We start from the raw sequence: 19,779 nt of genomic DNA on the forward strand, positions 1-19,779 counted from the left end.
CTAAATTAGAAATTATTGAAAAAAAGGAACAATTTGAAAAGATAAAAATGAGGCAGATGCATGTGAATTATATTGTGTAAAATAACTACAATATTCAGATATTGATTCATATTTTAGTGTCCTCATTGTGCCTTAGGATATTCATATTTCACGGTAGAGTACAAAGAGGCAGCGTCCCATGATTGTCTGTTCCTTCCTCTCCCAAAAATATAGATATCGGCTCTTCTATGTGATACTGAGGTAAAGGTTTTAAAACTATTGTGTAATCGATCAATTAGACGACATTGCAGCACAAACAGAGAGTAAAGATGATTGATTATCTGAAGTTTAAAAAAAGCAGTTAAACCTTTGATGCCTACGGGGGAAAAACTCAAGGCTAACTCTCTCCAGCTTTTGTTGTAGCCTCGCCAGTGCACTTACTGAAAGTGTAAATAACTATTGTCCACGTTCATTCTAAGAAAGATTACAAAAACAGGAAATCCGCACAGAGCCTGACACACACACACACACAGTCTAAAAAGAGGCAGGACGCATCGCCCGGCGCTCCCCGTTTGGTTTTCTCCTTGTGGAATTTTTATGGCACCTTCGTCTCTCGAAGGCAGCGACTTGTCCTCTGCTTTACCCCCAACATGCCGCTTCCCCAGAGCAGCGCCTATTACCCAGCACAAGCCCAATCCTGCGTTACTGACAAAAACAGTGAGACATAGATTATTTATTCTGTCCCAGGTATGTGTGCTCTTTGCGGTAAAAGACCCCCAGAAGGCACGACGCGAGGAAGGCTGAATACCGGACTCACACATCCAGTGGGCCCACAGTAAGAGAGGACCTACGGAGTGTGTGTTGGCTAAACAGTCATGCTCCAACAGCTGATTTATGACTGGCCAATGGCAACAAAGTTCCCACGAAAATGATTTCCCAGAGTCGAGCCAGGGACACACCCAGAAACTAAATAAGGAGCAAAAGAGTGGAGATGAAAGAAGTGAGTGCGCACTGGTGTCAAACAAGACGGGCTGGGAGCGCGGGGGCCACCGCTGCAGGAAAACAGGAGGGCAGTGCACTCTGCAGGCGCGCACGCACACCAGCACTCACAACTCCAAGAGAATACAATCCAAATCACTTCATATTTTAATTCAGCTTCTGCCTAAATATCTTTACGCACGGCTGCAGAGCGACTAAATATCACAGTGGACAGATTCAGGATAGTTATGGCCTTAAAAGGAACGCGATGTAGAGCAATTCTCAACCTCACAGCAAGAGAGACACAGTTTCCAACAGAGAGGACTGGATGCTGGGGGTCAGTCAAAACACATGGAGCCAGCAACGGGGTTTTTCTACGACACAACTATGTCAAACTAGCATTATTATTATTATTTTTTTTTTTGCCAAAATAAAAACAGGACAGGAATAAATGATATAGTCATATAATAACATGACAAAGATAATTGCAGCCAAATCTTAAAATGCACATTGGCTGCATTCATCTTTATATACATTTACCTTTTCACGAAATCCGTACGTGCTTTGCATTTTAGATCTTTAGAACACGGTTGTTTTGCCGACTAATAATTTATTGCACGCAACAAATCACTGCAGTGCCACAATAATAATACACAATACGAGGCTCGCTGCGTGCATGCCAAGGAACACAGTGAACAACACCGATATTCAAGCAGGGTGCAAATAATGTTTACGAACAGAAATACAGTTTACACTGACATTTTAAATCCCAGATTCTCTCGAGATCCCCGTGTGTCAATTAAAGGTCATCCTAACGTGTTTGTTTTCCCCACTGAAAATAATCCTAATCTTTAATTCAGCGCCGCGTCAGGGCCTGAATGCACACGTGAAAAGCATAAAACCAGAAAGCATTATATGTGGACACACAGGTAGCAACAGAGGTCGACTCGTCAGCAAAACAGGCAGAACTGCAACCACAAAACCCCTGGTGTCTCCACAGGAGGGCGTTAAAGAGCACATCCTTTGGCCACCATCCACCCAATGAATGTTGCAGCCCAAAGCCCACCCTCATTCACACCCGACAACAAACAAATAAGGTCTTGACAGCATGCAAAGGCTGGCTGGAAGATCAATAAGGAAGCAACACTAATGTTACAGATTATCTCATTCAGATCTACCACGTAGCATCTGATATTCAAATCATAATGAAATAAACTGTAACATGAAACCGCAGGATTTTAAACATCTGTCTGCTTCAACAGAGCACAAATGAAGCGCACTATTTAAACAAAGAACTGATTACTATTTGCTTAAGTAGTTTGTCATTGCAGAATCATAAAAGAGCAAATACGTGCATGTTTCATCTGTCTTACCTTGTGAAGGCTTCTGCTTGTACACAGGGGAGGTGAGGGGAGGGAGCTGGCAGGTGCAGCCTGGCAGTGACGGAGGGAGGGTATCCAGCTGCGTCCCCGGACGGAAACCGGGGCTCCCGGGGGTCAGTGACGCACCGGGGCTCCTTCCACTCATTTTTCCAAAAGGTGTCAGGAGACCGACACCAAAAGGATCCAGTCACGTCCCAAGGCGAGCTCCTGCGCGTCGAGCCTGCGCCTGACCGCGAGAAAACTCCAAACTCCAGAAAAAAGAGGTGTGAGGTATAAAAAACGGCGAAGGTCGCTGGTGAAAACAGCCGCGCGGAAGCCCGGGACCGTTAAATGAAGGGCTGCTCTATTCCGCTATTGGAAATTATATATAAAAAGTTCATGTTCACGGCTCCCTGCCACGTGACGAGCCGCGGCCAATAGGAGGACGAGCCGGGTCGTAAAGTTGTATTGCTATGTTGTAAATTTTCATAAACAACAACGGATTTATGACCCAGCGCTGGAGGGAGAGATGGGGAGAAAGAGGGAGGGTGAGAGACAGAGAAGGAAGAAGGAGGGGGGGGGGAGGGGGGGGGCAGGTCACCATCAGGCGCCATCTTACAGAGAGAAGAGGGAATGCAGAGTTCAACAGTAATTTCCCTTCATCTGCAGCCTGCCCCATCTCGCATCCTCATAGTTCACATTCCCCAACTCCAGTGTTTACCCAACCCTCATAATGGACTGCAAACATGCTTCATTACATGCAACCTGATATTGACCACAGCGAACAGGGCTCTTACTGGTGACTGTAAGCGGCATGTTATCATTCAACCGGCGCGTATAATTACTGTGATTACTATCATGATGTTGTGGTTAGAGAATATTAAGTTGGCAAATATTGAGTACAAGTTTTAAATGCAAGCAAATAGACACATAAAAGCTATTTTATTCAGTTGTTATATTTAAGACCAGACTTTTTTTTTATATTTATTTGTTCACATGTTTGTTATTAATGGCACTGAACCGAAATATATCACAGTATTCGGAGGTTTGGATTACAGTAGCCTACTAATTTAACAATAATGATAATAATAATAATAATAACAACAATAATAAAAATCACTAGCTGCTAAAATGTAATGCTTTCTCTTTAAAAAAAAAAAAAAATGCATGCGTTTATTGATGGCATTCACGAAAACACATGACATTTTTAGCCAGAACATCTTCCTAAATGAAACAGAAAATTTTACAGTGCACGGCTAAACATTTACGCAGGGGCATTCCTGTTTACAGTACAATAAGCAAGTTCTGGGAATCTGAGGTAGCCTATGTTACACAAGTTCATCCGGAACTGAATAAATGTCTCTATTAATGCTGGGAAGCGGGGGAGGGGGGAGGGGGGGCAAGTATCGATAACAGGCATATTAACATATGATAAGCAGTGATAATAATGATCTAAAAAAAAATCTAGAGAAGCACCTAAAAGTCACAGTTGGAGGCGTTCAACTAACAAAACGTTCACTTTTAATCTGCCTTTATTCAAAATAAGGCACATTTGCGCAGAATGCTCATCCATCTGTGGGGAAAAAATTAGTCGAATGAGTAGATTATATGGATACAGTCAATTCCTAGTGTCAGTGTTTTAATATAGCAGGTAAATATTAGGTAGTTTTTCGTTAAGGAATGTAGATTCAGTAGTACATTCAGGTTAAATTACACATACTGCGAGTATAAAAATATAGTTTGGATAGGTAGTTAATGTCGCTGTGTCATGCGGAGCCTTTTTATGCATTTTTTGGGGTTTAGACATGAAATGCAGACCTACAGCCTACTGTTAAATGCTTATTACATAACTGCCTTCAGCTGCCATTCAATCCATTGGCCTACAAAGCTCGCAGTGCATGAATGGTATTGTGAGAATCTTCTCAGATATATCGCTAACCCACATATGTTATTTAATGCTCTGTCCGTGTCTTTCGTTACTTTGCAGCCGTTTCTGACCCCAAACCGGCGCTCCGAGTGTCTCCAGCTTGGGGCTCCCCGGCCTCTGTCACAGCCTGGATATCACCGTCCTTTTCCCCGGGGGTCGCCACCGGTTCCTTGTGGTCTTTCTTCCACTTCATCCTGCGGTTCTGAAACCAGATTTTGATCTGTCTCTCTGAGAGGCAGAGGGCATGGGCTATCTCGATCCGCCTCCTGCGGGTCAGGTACCGGTTGAAGTGGAACTCCTTCTCCAGCTCCAGGGTCTGGTACCGGGAGTAGGTCTGCCGCCCCCGCTTTCGGGTTGGATCTGTGGAAAAGAAGATGCGCAAGCTCTATATATTTTTTCTGCGTGTATGAAATATCATACTCCATAAAGGTTTAATTTAAGTGGTGCTGAAACCGATAATAAAAACTAGCAGTTGGAATCATCTTGAGACTCGTTAATTTATTTGTGATTGCGCAATTAAGTGTGGCTCATATATCTACATTACTCCCTACACACACGCGCGCACATACAAAAGTGGGGGAATATATTTTTTTATGTTCTCTACATCTATTTAAAGCAGTCCTGCTGGGATGTTCGGCCCGTGCCTCCTTTGATACTCTGCATGCCTTTCCAATTAAAAACCAGCGATGCTCTGCGTACAGAAAGAGCCACAAGTAATCAGATCACAGCCCCAAAACCTTCTCCTTAGAAATTATAACAAATACTAATGTTTGGAGTAGCTTGGATTCTAAATCCACTTGACTTCTTTATGCGGCCGACAATACTGGGACATATTGATCCAGCAATGTGTACGAACGAGTTTCAGAAAATAGCAGAGCCTCTGCAGTGCAGACCCAATTAGAAAGGAGCTGTGGAGTGCAAGAGAGCTGATTTACACAACAGGCCGGTCTTTTTACAACCACAAAGGGGAGAAGAGGCTGTAAGAGTAATAGGAGTGCAGAGAAAACCCCCAGCGGCAAGGTCTCTGCGTACTGAACACACAGGAGCGCTGGCCAAATGAATTTATGGCTGCAGAACTCATTAGTTGCGCAATAAAAGTTTTACGATTCTTTCCATGCAACACCAATGGCTTCACGAAATTAATTGAACCACTAACGGCCAGTGTAAGTATCCCAATGTTTTGTAAAAGCATTGACCTGAGGGCTTTGAAATAGCACATAAGAGACAGTACCAGCACATACCTGATGCTCTCATCCAGGGGTACATCCGGTGTTGTTTGTCCGGCGGCGAGGTAAGGGGTCCCGGCTCCGGATGGCAGCAGCTGTCGGCGAACAGGCGGCTCTGGTCAAACAGGCTGCAATGCAGAGTGTGTGCGTCCTGCCCCTGGCCACAGCCCGAGGTAAACACAGGGCGGCTCTGGCTGTAAACTGGCTGGCTGTAAACTCCAGACATGGACGATGCAAACGCGATGGCCGCAGCAGACCGAGCCGAGCCATAGTCCTCTCCACTGGGTCCAATACTGCACGCCGCCCGCTCCACGTTTGGGAAGAGAGAACCACCCGCCGTATATTTGCTAAGAAGACCGTCCACATAATAAGAACTCATATTTTTTCTCTCTGATTTGTTGGCCCAGAATCCTCAGTGTCGTTTTTACGAGGTAGTGTGATATATGACAGCAATACAACCTAGATTTACACCAAACCCCATTTTTACTCTGGACCAAAGACCTCGACCACGTGACTCAGGCCTGGCCGCTCTCATCCAATCCGCAGACAGACGTGGATTTCATTATGGCGCAGGACTGCGGAGTGGGATTAACACTTCACTCACACAAACACCCATACACACACACAAACACGCGTGAAATTCACACACCCCCAGTTAGCTGGAAGTAATTTATACAATTTAACACCGCGGTTTTCTAAATGATAATCTATTTAGAAAGCTTTATTTTTTTCATTTCATGTTTCTTCGTGGGATACTTTTAATTAACTGACTCAATAATAGGCCACACTAATATGCAACAGGGTTTGTTAAGAGCTATTGTAGCAACTAAATAACTCTGCTAACAGAAAGTGACTTTGTTGGCTTCTTTTGCTTTAAGATACAATCGTCTGTATACAGTCTAGTGTGAAAGTGTAAGAATATTTTGATTAAAATAAACTTGTCTCAATGTATCGGTTTCAATAACGCAAATGCTCCACGCTGTATAGAAACACAGCCCTACTGTTTATTACCTTGTACGTTTGAATGATTGCTGGTTTTTTAAACTGTGTGCATGAATACTAGAGTATGGTGAGAATTTGCAGGAAAGATAGATAAATAAATAAATTCAATTAGATGAACTGTTTTTAATTGCACTGGCTATTATTATTATTGTTCTTCTAATCATTATTACTATTGTTCTTATTATTACAGCAATAAAAACAACAACAATAATAGTTAGTGGCATTAGTATTCCTTAAATTGTCCATAATTGTGCAACAAATTAGCATAAAGTAAGCCTACAATAAACAGACAAAAAACAAAGCAGAATTGCACTAAAGACATATTTTGTTATTACCATTGTTATTATTGTTAATACCAATAGTAATAATGATCTTAGTCACAATAAATACACAATAATTTCGTTAAATTAATTGTGAACTAGTAAAGATCATCAGCCAGCTGGTTGTTTTGCGTAACGTAACTTAAATTAGAAAAACTAATAGAAAGAAATAACTTAGTTTGGACATTTAAATCTGGATAATTCGCATTGATAAATGCATCGAAGAAAACTGCTCATATTTCAGACTTGTCTTAATAAACCTGACTATAAACGAATCAACCAGGTTTAAAAATGATTCGCGTCTATAAAGCCGCATAAAACAACCGAGAAGGACAAACAGTGAGCGGAGAGCAGTAATCCTGCAGTCTGTGTGCCGGCTGTTTCATCCTCCCCAGCAGAGCCGCAGGCTGGAGGAGCAGCCCCTGCACCGAGACTGTAAAAAGGTGTGAAATTATTTTGCTGGACTCTTAAAATGTTACTACAGTTTGATCTCTAGTGCAGGTTCATTAGGGAGGAGTGTTAAAAAGTGGTGGGGTGGTGTTGTGGAACAGTGTCGCCACCCTCTGGTGACATGCAGGAACTGCGGGGTGTGGAGGCAGCAGTGCGCAGGCGTTTGCCCTTCCTGCTGCAATCCTGGGATCAAATACAAGTTAACAGTGAGAGAAATGGCGCTCGGAAGGTAACGTTACGTTTCTTCGATTGTGATTTCAAGCAAAGCGCTGATGTCCTTTAACAGATTTGCACAGATGTATTTTTTTGGGGGGGAAGCATCATGTGTAGGCCTACCACTGTGTTTGAAACTAGCTGCTGGCTTTATTGCTCCTTCTCCTTTAGGACGGGCCCTGCGAAGGAGCAGAGGGCGGAAGGTTCCCAGGTAGAAACAAAGGATCGCTCCAAATGACCGTGAATCCTGCGCGTCCCCGTCGGGGAGAATCCAATAAAGCTGATCATTTCCGCTCGGCCTTTTGTCCAGAGCGCAGTCTCACAGAAAGGGAAGAAAAAACAAATGGGTGCCATTCTGGAAACGGCCTAATTGTGTCTGGACGGCCATAAAGCCATTAAAACTGGAATGCCAGACAGTATAGCAGACCAGGCGTTTTATTGCACTGTCTCTGGCCGAGTCTTTTGAAGTTTGGGTCCATCTGCGTCCCCTAACGCGTCACAACAGCACTCCAGTTAGACCAAAGTCCGATTTAGCTTCTACAATAATCTGTCAGAATGTGTGCAGCGCCTAATGAGAACTAAATGACCTGGTGTATGTGGCCACAGGTCGGACCATCAGGCTGAGCAGCTCTGCAGCCAGCTCATATTGGATTTGCTGCTTCTTGGGGTTTTCTGTCTTTGTACCAAATAGTTTCTCCAACGTGCAGAGACTTGAATGGGCCTTACAAACGCAGAAGCCATGCTTTTAAAACCCTTCTTCTCTAGAACCTTTTGATTTACGTTGCTTTTGTAATATTTTGCAATATTTATCCAAACAATTCTTCGTTGGTGTTGGTATAAATGGATTGTGTCGAGATGGCGCTAATGGGGGAGCTTTATGCTGAGCTGTCATATCTGAGCTGAGCAGGAAAACATCGGCTGCATTATTTTGGGCTTCAGCTGTCGAAGCCCTCGACGTCTTTTTTTGCTTTGTGTCCTCTCGCCTCGCAGCGCTTTGCACCCCATAAAAGGTTATAGCGGTAATTGTCTTTTATGGCTGTATACAGCCAACAACATCCTCTGCCAAGACGCAGCTCTGTCCCCAATCCAGAAACACACACAGATATTCACCTATAGGTGTGTGCGTTTTAATTAGTGTGTATGCTTGTATGCATTCGTGCATGTGTGTATGTTATTTGTGTGTATGTGTGTGTGTGTGTGTGTGTGTGTGTGTGTGTGTGTGTTCACTGCAAATTTAAATGCCTTAAAATTTTTAAGAAACCTTGTTAAAAAATGCTAATTTGCTTTATACTCAAGTGTGTAAATGTCTGTATTTTCGTGTGTGTGTATGTTAATAGTTGACAGCAGTAACCATCATTTTGCAGTGCAAATTACGCACCTATTAAGGCTTTTTGTGCAGCAAAAACTCGTGAAATAAGATATTAGAAAGATATAATTAATTTCGATGTGAGGCCAAAATGAAATAAGAACTTATCGTGCATTCATTCGCAGATATAATTTGTTTTATTTAATAAATAAAGTACAAATTACATTTGTGAACCAAAAGTCAGACGGTCAGCAGACCGTGAGGTATTCAATAAGTAGCCTACAGTGTTTTAATTTTCTCTCACTAACAAACATTAGGTACTTTCAAAATGTTACTCCCTGAAATTCATAGTTCAGCATCTAATGCAAGCAAATCTACCATAATCCGCCATCGAAAAAATAGGTTATTGTAGGTAGTTGAAAGACATAGGTAGTCAGTCGTGTCATGTAATATAGCTTCTATAACATCTTTGAATTCCATAATTTAGCATTTTGAAGAGGTTTTCTGAGGTTTATGCACCTACTTGGAAACCCGTCTGTTTTTCTACGGTTCCAATGTTAGATTCAAACTCGTGGTCATCTGTCCTGATTCTAGCAGTGAGGGAGAAACAACAATAAAATTAATACATTTTACAAACTATACGCTTAGGTGACTCTGAGATAGACAACAAATATAGCTACAAACCAGAACACACACGGCTAGAAACATCCATACACAAACGAGCACAGGGACCAGGCCAACTAATACATTTTAACGAGGTATTATTTCAAATCAACACAAACTGAAACGAGTGGGCACTGTTAAAATTGTGCAATTTAAACGTAGTCGCATCAAACTCAAGCCCAACATGCGTTTTGTTACAAGACAAATAAGCCTAATAGCTTCTGTTATATAGAACAATAAGACAATGAAGTTTAAAAACAAGGTCCAGCAGAGTCAAGAGCTTCACACACAAAGCTCGCTAACAGCCTAAATACTGTAAGTATCTACGCTTCAGTCACTCATCTTTAGGTGCGCCGTCTTTATTAAACTTCTTCATCTTCATCCTGCGGTTCTGGAACCAGATTTTAACCTGTCTCTCGGTGAGGTTTAGCAGCCTGGCCACCTCGTACCTACGGTCCCTGGTCAGGTAGGTGTTAAAGAGGAACTCTTTCTCCAGCTCCAGGATCTGGTGCTTGGTGTACGGACAGCGCTTTTTTCTCGTGGCACTGGCGTGGAGCCAATTGGACACTGGGTTATCTGGAAAGGTGCGACACTGGTGTGAGGGCCCGGTTCCGAGTGACCAAAACAACAAACATCACTCTTAAATTTGACTGAGATTTGGAAAAAAAAAAAACAAAAAAAAAACTTCCTTATTGTGATGAGAAGAAAATACAATAGTAAATACAACTTCCCTCAATTTCTCTCTGCTCACGTTCACTTTTAAGGCTGTAAGACGTTATCTGATACAGCAATGGGAACTGAGCCATTAGCAGTCCCCATAAGGAAATGGCACGTTCAGAATGGCATCTGTTCAGACGCGCACCCCCATCACGCACCCCAATCCTCGCAGCTTTATGCGGTATAAATAGTAGGCTATAAACATAAAGGACTCTGCGGCGACTTACTTGGGTCGAGGCCCGGTTTCTCCTCGCTTTCCCCGCTCATGTCTCCTGTGTGGCCGGACGCTGCGTCCTTTTCCACCGGTGATGCCGTCGCTACCGTCCCGTTGGCGTAATCAGAGAGCAGCAGCGCCGTGTGGGAGCCGGGCAGCGCGCCGTCAGCTCGCGTCCCCAAACCCTCCGGTTTGATTCCGTAGTGATGGGTCGTCGGTAATCCGGCCATGGGGAGCGAACCTGACATGGGCTCCAGCAGCCACGACTGATAGCGGCCATCTGTATCTGCACCGACCGGGCCTTGGGGATGCCCATAGTGGTGATGATACACGGAGGAGACGGTGCCTGGGAACTGAGCGGGAACGTGGCTCCACGACGGACCGAATACCGGAGGTTTGGACGGGAAAGTGCAGGTCCCAAGCTCGCTGTGGTCGCTGATGGAAGCGGACTGTCTGGAGTGCTGGAGCCCGGGACCGGAGGGGTATCTCGGCACAGAGAGCTCCTCGCTCTCGGGCAGAATAAGGGAATCGACGTAGTAACTAGTCAGTGTTCCGGATGTCGACATGGCAGAAAAATACGTTCACATGTACGCAGTCATACAGCAGATACATGCAAAAGTAAAACGCGCACACACACACACCACACACACATACACATGCAGTAAACCCAGCCTCACAAAATAACAATGTGGAGAAATCAAGTAGCAACTTGGCCCCACAGAGAACTACAGTGGGCTAGTAATGGGGAGACAGGCTGCCATGCCATTGGGTAGCAGACACACGTGATCATAAAGGCTGAACAATAAAGGATAAATCAATCCCTTTGGTCATTAAATACTCACCCGCTCTCCTATAACAACCACTAGTTTTAAAGCTAAGAATGATCAAGATGTGACTTAGATCTGATATCTGGGAAACAGAAAATGTGAATGACTCGATTGAAAAATTATCTCACAGTATCATACCCTGCTGCTGCTCTTAAAATCTCGTCTTGGTCATCCAAAACGATACAGTGTGTTTTTGGAAACCGTATTTTATGAGGCACTTTATAGGACACGTAAGCACCCTACCATTGCTCACCAAAACACTTTTTTTTTTACCACCACTGTATTCAAGAAACTCTGCAGCTCAAAGCTAAAACAACGCCTGGATCTCAAATTACAACAATACAAATAACTCTCTTTATTTTGGCCTTTTTCGGCTCTATCAGACATCTTCCAGTGTCCGTATATTTTCTGGCTTCAAGCGTTAAACATATTTTGACGAGAAAACTGGCAAACACCAAAAGATATGCGCTCCATATTAAATATTAAGTTAAAACAAAGTTTCTGGGTACCTTCATAATCAGTTTAGCTACACAAGGCAGTAGTGTGTGGCCCAGTGCTGACTGAAAGCCATTAAAGATATGAGCCTGTTTTTATGGTCTTATTTTTCGTGACTTAGACGAGGACACGTCTCTAAAATCTAATAAACTACATCACAGCAGGCTTAAAGAAGACAATGCGGCACGATGTACATTTCCTATAGTTTAAAAAAATCAATAAACCATGGGATTATTTCATAAAAATTGGAAAGAAGTATACTTAACAAAAAAAAAACTTTCAATCAGATTTATACGCAGGAAAAAGCAGCAGCACTATTTTATTTACATGTTTATTATCTTGTTAGTTGCAATTTCAAACTATTATTGGTTTGGTTATAATTGCGGTGTAAAACTATTAGTCTGGTCTATTACTAATAATAATAATTAAATAAATGTACTGGATAGTTACCGGAGAGCCTGTACCTGTGTGTTACAAAATGTAAACTCATTGTGTGTGTGTGTGTGTGTGTGTGTGTTACAAAATGAGCGCAAAAGTAGAAAATAAAAATTTGGAATAAATTATAATGAGCAAGGAAAACTGAATAAATGTGGTGAAGCCTTGTGTGTGTTATCAAGTCGCTGAATTGAAGCACGATAGCCAAATATGTATTAAATCTTTTCTAAATAACATTAACTATTAAATGGCGGACAGCCAGTTTCTCCTTACTGGACCCGTTTATTATTTCCATCGCCGTTATCACTTGTATGGGCCTATATGTCGCCATCATCACCGCCATCACCAAATTAACTCTAATGCCCGCAGTGCCTCAGTGTAACGTTACACTCAAATAGAGCTAAAAATATGCGTAATGTGGTGCTTGTGGTTTCCTCCTTTTAAAATTAACTGGTGCGAGAACTGTCGACCACCAGGAGACACGGCAATTTTCAAGTAGTTTAGATTATTAAATGTAACAAATAAATAAATAAATAAATGAATAAGTAGCCAGACAATTGTCCGCTATATGGGTTAAAATTAAATTAATACGTAAATGTTAACTTTGTTTTGTTAAAATTCAAAGCTTTAACGCGCACAAAATGCATTTAGCTGAAATGATATTGATGTAACACAATATCCACCGAATACTGGTCATTTACAAATATATCACAAATACACCAATAGCTTCAATTCAGTGTGGATTATATTAAATGTGGTGCCAGTGTGCGTATCAAAGTCCATAAAATCCTAAGCCTAACACCACGGTGCAGATCACGTCTTCAAAGCAGCAACCTTGAGTTCTCACACATTACGCCGCGTGTTTTATTTATTACCAGCAAATAAACGGAGAGCCTGGCCAACACCCCACAAGGCCACAGGCAATTCAACACGCAGGAATTCTTCCCCACTCTGCTGTTACTATTGCATTTAGAAGAGGAGCCCAGAGGAGGAGAAAAAAAAAGAAGGTACAAGCTGTCCATAATGTGCATTGTAGTTCCGAGCTATCACCTCTCTGGTACTTGCACATTATTTGGCCAGCAGACATCAAACAAGCCGAGGGGGGAAAGGAGCGGCTGTGCGCCTATTTGTGCACTAAAAGTTAGAATGGACAAACACCTCCAGAGCAGGAAAGGACGCCACTATGCCAATGGCTCTCAGGCTGTAAACCTAAATCAGGGTGTTTTTTCACCCAGTTTACCGCAGGGGCTATTCACTTCTTTTGCCTCTGCAGATAACAGCCTGTCTGGCGGATCTAAATATCGCCATAAAGCCCTTCCCCTCCTTTTGTCTGAGCCACTATTGCGCAGCGGAAGCATCCGGTCTCATTGCCCGCGGAGGTCGCTGTTGCCCCATTCACCTTCCCCTTCCCCTCCACTGCAGTGGTCGTAACCGAGGCCTTGTCTGGCGTGTCTGCGTCACTACTACTCACGGAAAACACTCGCGGCTTTACTCTTAATCCCAAGTCCACTACGCATACTGCAGCTCAGCTTTGATCACGTTTAAATTCAGCACACATGGCCGCTCGGGCTGATTTTAACGACAAAAAACAAGCGGAGAAGTCTAAAGAAAACATTACAGGAGACAGGTTAAGAACATACACAACAGCCAGTCACCCCTCCCCGGTTTAGAACTAAGGGAGGTTTAGTACATGCTTCCATAACAACTCCCTACAATTTCCAACAAATCCCATCATCTTTATGTCCCCGATTTGCTTTCCTTTTGGTGTCGATGTGTGGAACTGGGGCAATTAAGACAGTTTCATGTTGCAGAGTTAGAAATGGACCCCAACAACATGAAACTACCTAAACCACTCGACAGTCGATCCGGGCCTCCAGTGAAACACAATCAGCCAATTCATAATGCACCGTGGTCTCCGGTCCCATCATCAAGTGTCCAAAACAAATCGCCTGTATTGAGGAAGTACAACTGTATTGTACACACTATAGTGAAGCGGCTGCAAGAAGGCGCAAAATGGACAAATTCACAATGATAAATGGACTCACCCGATCCTGGAAATGTTAATCCCAGTATTCCCAAACTAAAGCAGAAGGTAATGGTTTTATCCAGTGTGTCTGTACAGTTCAGATTTCTAGCTGGGAGCCGGGCCTCCTCTCCGTCTGAGAGGCTCTCCCACGACTGAAGCTGCTCGTGGAGGAGAGGGAGAAACCTCATATACCAGCCAGTCATAAAACTCTACAATAGCCGGCTGGGCATGCAGCTAGACGGCTTATAGCCTAATATCTTAATTATTTCCGATTGCCATTACACTGGTAGCTACAGTATTTTTTGTGAACAAGTAAAAAAAAGTTCTTTACTTGTTCACAAAAAATAGTGATTCTCCTGCGGGGGAGCACATATTAGTTTGGAGTTTGAATTTCAAACAAAGCACTTTTGCCTGCTTTTGTATAATACACTGACTAATATATATATATATATAAATAAATATATATATATGCACCCACGGTACAAAAACACAAGCAGCTACTCCTCAATGCGAGCTGATAATTTATTAAGCATTACACAAAAACACAATGTCATATATACACAGAGATATACAATAAAAACATTCCTCCTTCACTTTGCGCACCGTGTAAACGTCCTCGATGTGAATTAAGATTCAATTTATACATTTAGCTCATACATAGAATAGGCCTATATCATGGCAGACTACAGCTAATGGGCGCAGGTGAATTATTCCCTTGTTGATACATGGACATTATATTCCAGGGTGGTCAAAAATTGCAACAAAAAAAATGTAGGAAAACCTTATACCATGCAATTCCAATTACGATAAAATAAATTCATATTGTGATAATTTAGAGAGAAAACAAAACATCTGGTAGCGGTGGAGGGAAAGTGGACATTTTAAACCACCTCCCAGGGCACATTTGTGTTTGGGTGTTTTTCAATTGCGGTAATTTAACTCCACTGACTCTACCCAACCATACGACAGAAGTGACAGAAACAGGTCGACATTACAAAAACACGACATTAGAAATCACCAGATAGAACCCATAACATTCAATTTTTTTTTCCTTTTCTTTTCTCAGCAGCTCACAGAGGACGACGCGTTTACTTAAAGCCTGCCTGGAAATAAAAGAAAGTTGTACCCCACAGTGAAATGAGTCATTATGTGGACAAAGTGATGAGAGAGGGTGGGTGTCATTGATTTCACCAGTTTTCTTCTATTTCAATGTGATCACCTCGTTCATCACGAAAATCCGTAGTTGGAGGTGAGCTCTCGGATCCTGTTCTCCCGCGTCATTTTCTTCAGTTTCATCCTGCGGTTTTGGAACCAGATTTTAACCTGTCTGTCCGTCAGGTGGACACTTTTACTGATCTCTAGGCGGCGCTCTCGGGTCAGGTACATGTTGAAGAGGAACTCCTTCTCCAGCTCCAGTGTCTGGTGCTTGGTGTAGGGACAGCGTTTCTTCCGGCCGCTTTTTGCTGTCAGCCAGTTGACCGTGTTTTCACTTTTTGCGTCTCCTAAAGAAAACGGCAGATACATGATTTTACGCACTGCAACACGAGGGATTATGGTGTGTGTGTGTGTGTGTGTGTGTGTGTGTGTGTGTGTGTGTGTGTGTGTGTGTGTGTGTCAAACAGAGTGTGGTTGTGTTTATGGTTGTACTATACACACTATACACACATTACACTGTGTGTGTGTGTGTATAGTGTGTGTGTGTGTGTATAATGCGTAAAGTATAGCTTCTTTGTCAGACTTGAAGCTGAAATCCCAGCAGTGACTAGAAAATATTGCACATAACATTAGATAACATTTTACACTGAGTTTAACAGAAACCTGGATTTTGTCCCATCTAAAAAGAATACACTATGGCACAGAGTAAATATATAGGCCTATACTAATAAATGTAGACCTGCCATATTTTACGCAGCGTTCAAAAGAAATACTAGCCGAGGCTAGAAGTATGTATGCAGTTGAAAAAAACTCCTTAATTATCCACATTACTGTAGTCTTGTTAAATTAAACCAAATACGTCCTCCCCCTATTGTCCTTTTCAATTTTACGCATAACGGACACATACATGCATACTTTTGATGAATTTATACCATAAAAATGTGTACTGCTAGACTTAGACAGAATATGTTAATGTGGAGTTTCTGGACGTGTCACCGCAGTCTCACAATAAATTAAAACTTGACAGGTGCCATTAAAAAGGTCCCACTCTACCTGCGCTGCATGCAAACAAAAACAACAGTGCAGGACCACACCTATGACGAACTGTGATTACCTTTAGTGGCCTTTGCTGGTCTTTCTTTGTCATGCTCTTCTAACTCGTCCTCTGAGGAGGCTTCTGCGTCCGAGGACTCGTGTGCCTCCTCGGTCCCCGGTCCAGCGTGAGGCTGCAGGTCTGCGTTTCCCGAGGACACGGGCTCGTCGGTGTTCCTCCCTTCCTGCGCCGTGGCTGGAGCAGAAGTCGAGGTTGGTGGCGTATGGAAGCGAGCAGGAGCAGTGGGGTGTAGGCCAAAATGAGAATGGGAAGGGTTCGGCTGGGGGCCGTTGGTGTTGTAAAGTTTATGAGAGTGTGCGTGCGTCTGAGACAAGCGGAAGTAGCCCGGCACAGGCACTGAGCCCCCGCCGCCGCCATCGGTGACTGTACAAGAAGTCGAGCCGTGGCCGGCTGTAGTTAACCTCGAATATGTAAGATCTTCAGCGGTGGAAGCTTTAGGGCATTTCGGCTGCTCATATAGGCAGTAGGTGCTCTCCTCCTTGATATTCTGCGGGAACGAGCAGGGCGCGACCTGGGGTCCCACCGGGTGCTCTTGGTCCATACGACATGACCTCTGCGCGTCCATCCACATCTCCATGCTGGACATGTACGCGCCAGCGGCGGAAACCATGTTCTGGGGACCCACCTCGCTCCGCTTCCCCATACCTGGGAAGTATCCATAGTTGTGTAGTCCGTAAGGCACTTCTGTGGCGGTGCTGTGAGGCACGCAAACCGCGCTCCCCGTGTAGTGACCTCCACCGTTCTCGGTGCGACCACTGATCAGAGAATCCACTAAAAACGCATTTCCTGACGGAGTGTCCGAACATGACATTATTGTGGTGTATTTTGGCGAGGGGAGAAGGTAGCCCTTTCTGGCTGACATTTCTTGTGCAAAACATGCTGGATATGATTAGAGGCACCCCCCTCTCTGCCGTGCAGACTGTAAAACCAATGGAAATGCTAGAAGATGGGCAGTCCCTCCCACTCTGAGGCTACGTAGCAGCCAGAGCGATATCCATCATGGAGCTGAGGCAGAGGAAGGAGACAGCACAGCAATCAGTGTGTTCCTCACCTCGCCTTAATGCACCAACAGTACCCCATAGAACGGGCGATGCCCAAAACAATACAAAGTTTTAAAAAAGAAATTTCTTTAAAAAGAAAAAAAAAAAAGAGTATTTCATTCGTGTAGTCTTTAAAGAAGCTTTTGAGACACTTCCCAACTTAGAAACACCAAACAATGTCTGAAGCACTGATTGCACCTTCCCTACTTGCAAATCAAATGTTACCACAAAGCTCATCAATAGGTACAAACCCCTTTAGAAGTATCAGATTTGTAAAAGCTTCTAAATTTGATCAATCGTTTCAGTAAGACTTATGGAGGGCAAACAAGACTGAAAAATCCAACCCCTTTTCGTAACAAACACTAAACATATTAGTCTAGCCTACATGAAGGAGATATGGCGTTAAGGTGGCGAGTTAAAGTATACAGCTGCATCAATGCACCTACTAAGATACACCTTAATGGTAATAAAATGTTTTTAATTGTAGGGAGAATTTGCCTTTGGCGAAATTACTTGGCAAGAAGTCGTTTTATATGGTGCATCCTTTAGCCTCAAGACAGTCTGAATTCTTCCGCACTAAAGGCGAAGGTGTTAAGACTAATGTCGCCTGGAGATACAGTGAGTAATCAAACATTAGACTTTGTTCTCTCTCTTTTTGGGATTTTCGTCTGCTCATTTTTCCACAGGGACGGTCTCTGAAGCGGTTAATATCAAGTTTACATCGTTTAAAGGTCTTTGTGTACTCTTGACATTACTGTATACATCAAACGTGGCCTTTTTTAAATTCAAGATTTTGGACTAATAATGAATTAAATAAAATTTCAGATAATTAATATAAGATTAACAAAAAGCTCCCCGCATAAACGAAGGCGAACCAGTTCCCTGTCACCAGCAAAATGGCAAAGAGCAAAACAAAGTACAGTAACGAAAAAAAACCTTCATACAACAAATAATTGCCTTAATTCTGGACGGATTCCTGCAATCCTTAAACAATTATTAAAACAACGTGTGACAGGATCTAAAGTAACTTCCTTTATTAGAGCCCAATAGGCATGACAGTCTCTTTATGGTGTATTAAACTTATGCACATAAAATGCTTAAATTTCACATTAAAACACATTTTTCACAGATCCATTTGAAATTTGGATTTGCTTTACAAATGGTTGTAATCACTAACTGCGGCTATGGAAGTGAGTTTATCTGTAGCCGACGAGTCATTACGCACAACACAGAAACCTGTAGGTAGCTTCGTTCAAAGCCCAAAAGAACAAAAACAATCCTGTTGTACCGCAGTTATATCTGCATTTCTTATAAACACACAAAGAAATCCCAACTGTGCTCAGTATCGTAATTTCTAATTTGTTAGGCTGCCAAAACATTGATCACGGCGCATTGAGAGACCAGTAGAATTGTGCCACAGCAAAGCAGACATAAAGGTTACACATACAAGTCATCCTGTCGGTCCAATTTGGGGCAATAAGGACCACAATAAAACTCTCCTTCCATCTCGTAGTGTCCTTGGCCATGTGCACCCTAATGCTCTCCCCAGGTTTAAGTTAATCTCGGCCAGCTTTGCCATTACCAGGCCCAGGTGGCCGCTAGCCCCCCGGCTTTGTTTGCAGCCTGTTGTACTGAAATGAGGAAATTTGGGAGAAATTCATAAATTGAGCCCATTTGGGTTTTCAAGCGCGCTGTCATTGACAGCTCATTTATGTACACTGGCTTAGATTTTTAGCGCGTCGACGGTGGACATTTGTCACTCGCTCCTGCTCAAAACGCGCATATGTCAAATGACTTACATGACTGGAAGTTGGTTGGGGGTTATTTATGTGTATATGAATATAGTCCAATAATCTCTTTCAAAAGCATAGATGACAAAGAGGATATTACGGAAATATATAAAGTAAAGAACATTTTCTGCAGTGTGGGAGGTTTAAGGACAAAGGCCGTGCGCCGAGCTTTTGCGCCTGTTAACCAGATTCCCCCCAAAACCATGAAATAATTCACAACAACGTTAATCTACGAAATACAGACAAACTAACAGCATTAGGTCCAAAGCCTGTTTACTTTTCCCCACTGCGGCCTGGTCCTTATGGGACACATGAGCCAGTAAGGAAACTAAATACATCAATTAATTATGTGAGCCCAGTATTAAATTGTTTTTGCCTGCACACTTCATTGTGTTGTATTGGCACAGGGGCCTATCGATATCTTTGTGTTACAGTTATTAATTGTAGCTATTAAATCTTCATTTTCACAGCTGCCCGGCTATTATATCCTCAAAACAGTTTGCTGTGACCACTGGCTTTGATCCGGCCCATATAATCGTGG

General features: G+C 42.9%; 4 protein-coding genes across 7 annotated transcripts in view; all 4 read right to left on the reverse strand.

Moving 5' to 3' along the window:
- Positions 1-14,265, reverse strand: part of hoxa3a (homeobox A3a) — a 43,037-nt gene extending 28,772 nt beyond the window's left edge. For 3 of the 4 annotated variants that reach the window (XM_070845927.1, XM_070845928.1, XM_070845923.1), the window contains exon 1: positions 2,331-2,657. The gene's annotated coding sequence lies outside the window, so the exon portion shown is untranslated. Of the gene's footprint in view, positions 1-2,330; positions 2,658-14,158 lie in introns of those variants that run through there. The other variant, XM_070845924.1, reaches the window with a different exon arrangement.
- Positions 4,207-6,351, reverse strand: LOC139215414 (homeobox protein Hox-A7-like). Its single transcript, XM_070846375.1, has 2 exons — positions 5,487-6,351; positions 4,207-4,605 (listed from the first exon to the last, which is right to left on the reverse strand). Exons 1-2 carry the CDS (start codon positions 5,848-5,850, stop codon positions 4,295-4,297), a joined length of 675 nt encoding a protein of 224 aa, XP_070702476.1. The 5' UTR covers positions 5,851-6,351; the 3' UTR covers positions 4,207-4,294.
- On the reverse strand, positions 8,941-10,955 carry hoxa9a (homeobox A9a). Its single transcript, XM_070847037.1, has 2 exons — positions 10,370-10,955; positions 8,941-10,001 (listed from the first exon to the last, which is right to left on the reverse strand). Exons 1-2 carry the CDS (start codon positions 10,920-10,922, stop codon positions 9,760-9,762), a joined length of 795 nt encoding a protein of 264 aa, XP_070703138.1. The 5' UTR covers positions 10,923-10,955; the 3' UTR covers positions 8,941-9,759.
- A 791-nt stretch (positions 14,266-15,056) lies between the features above and the next one.
- LOC139215362 (homeobox protein Hox-A10) lies at positions 15,057-17,525 on the reverse strand. The gene is made up of 2 exons (XM_070846304.1): positions 16,409-17,525; positions 15,057-15,641 (listed from the first exon to the last, which is right to left on the reverse strand). Exons 1-2 carry the CDS (start codon positions 17,268-17,270, stop codon positions 15,367-15,369), a joined length of 1,137 nt encoding a protein of 378 aa, XP_070702405.1. The 5' UTR covers positions 17,271-17,525; the 3' UTR covers positions 15,057-15,366.
- Between the last annotated feature and the right edge of the window lie 2,254 nt (positions 17,526-19,779).

This window comes from Pempheris klunzingeri, chromosome 16, assembly GCF_042242105.1.
Source record: "Pempheris klunzingeri isolate RE-2024b chromosome 16, fPemKlu1.hap1, whole genome shotgun sequence".
NCBI lineage: Eukaryota > Metazoa > Chordata > Actinopteri > Acropomatiformes > Pempheridae > Pempheris > Pempheris klunzingeri.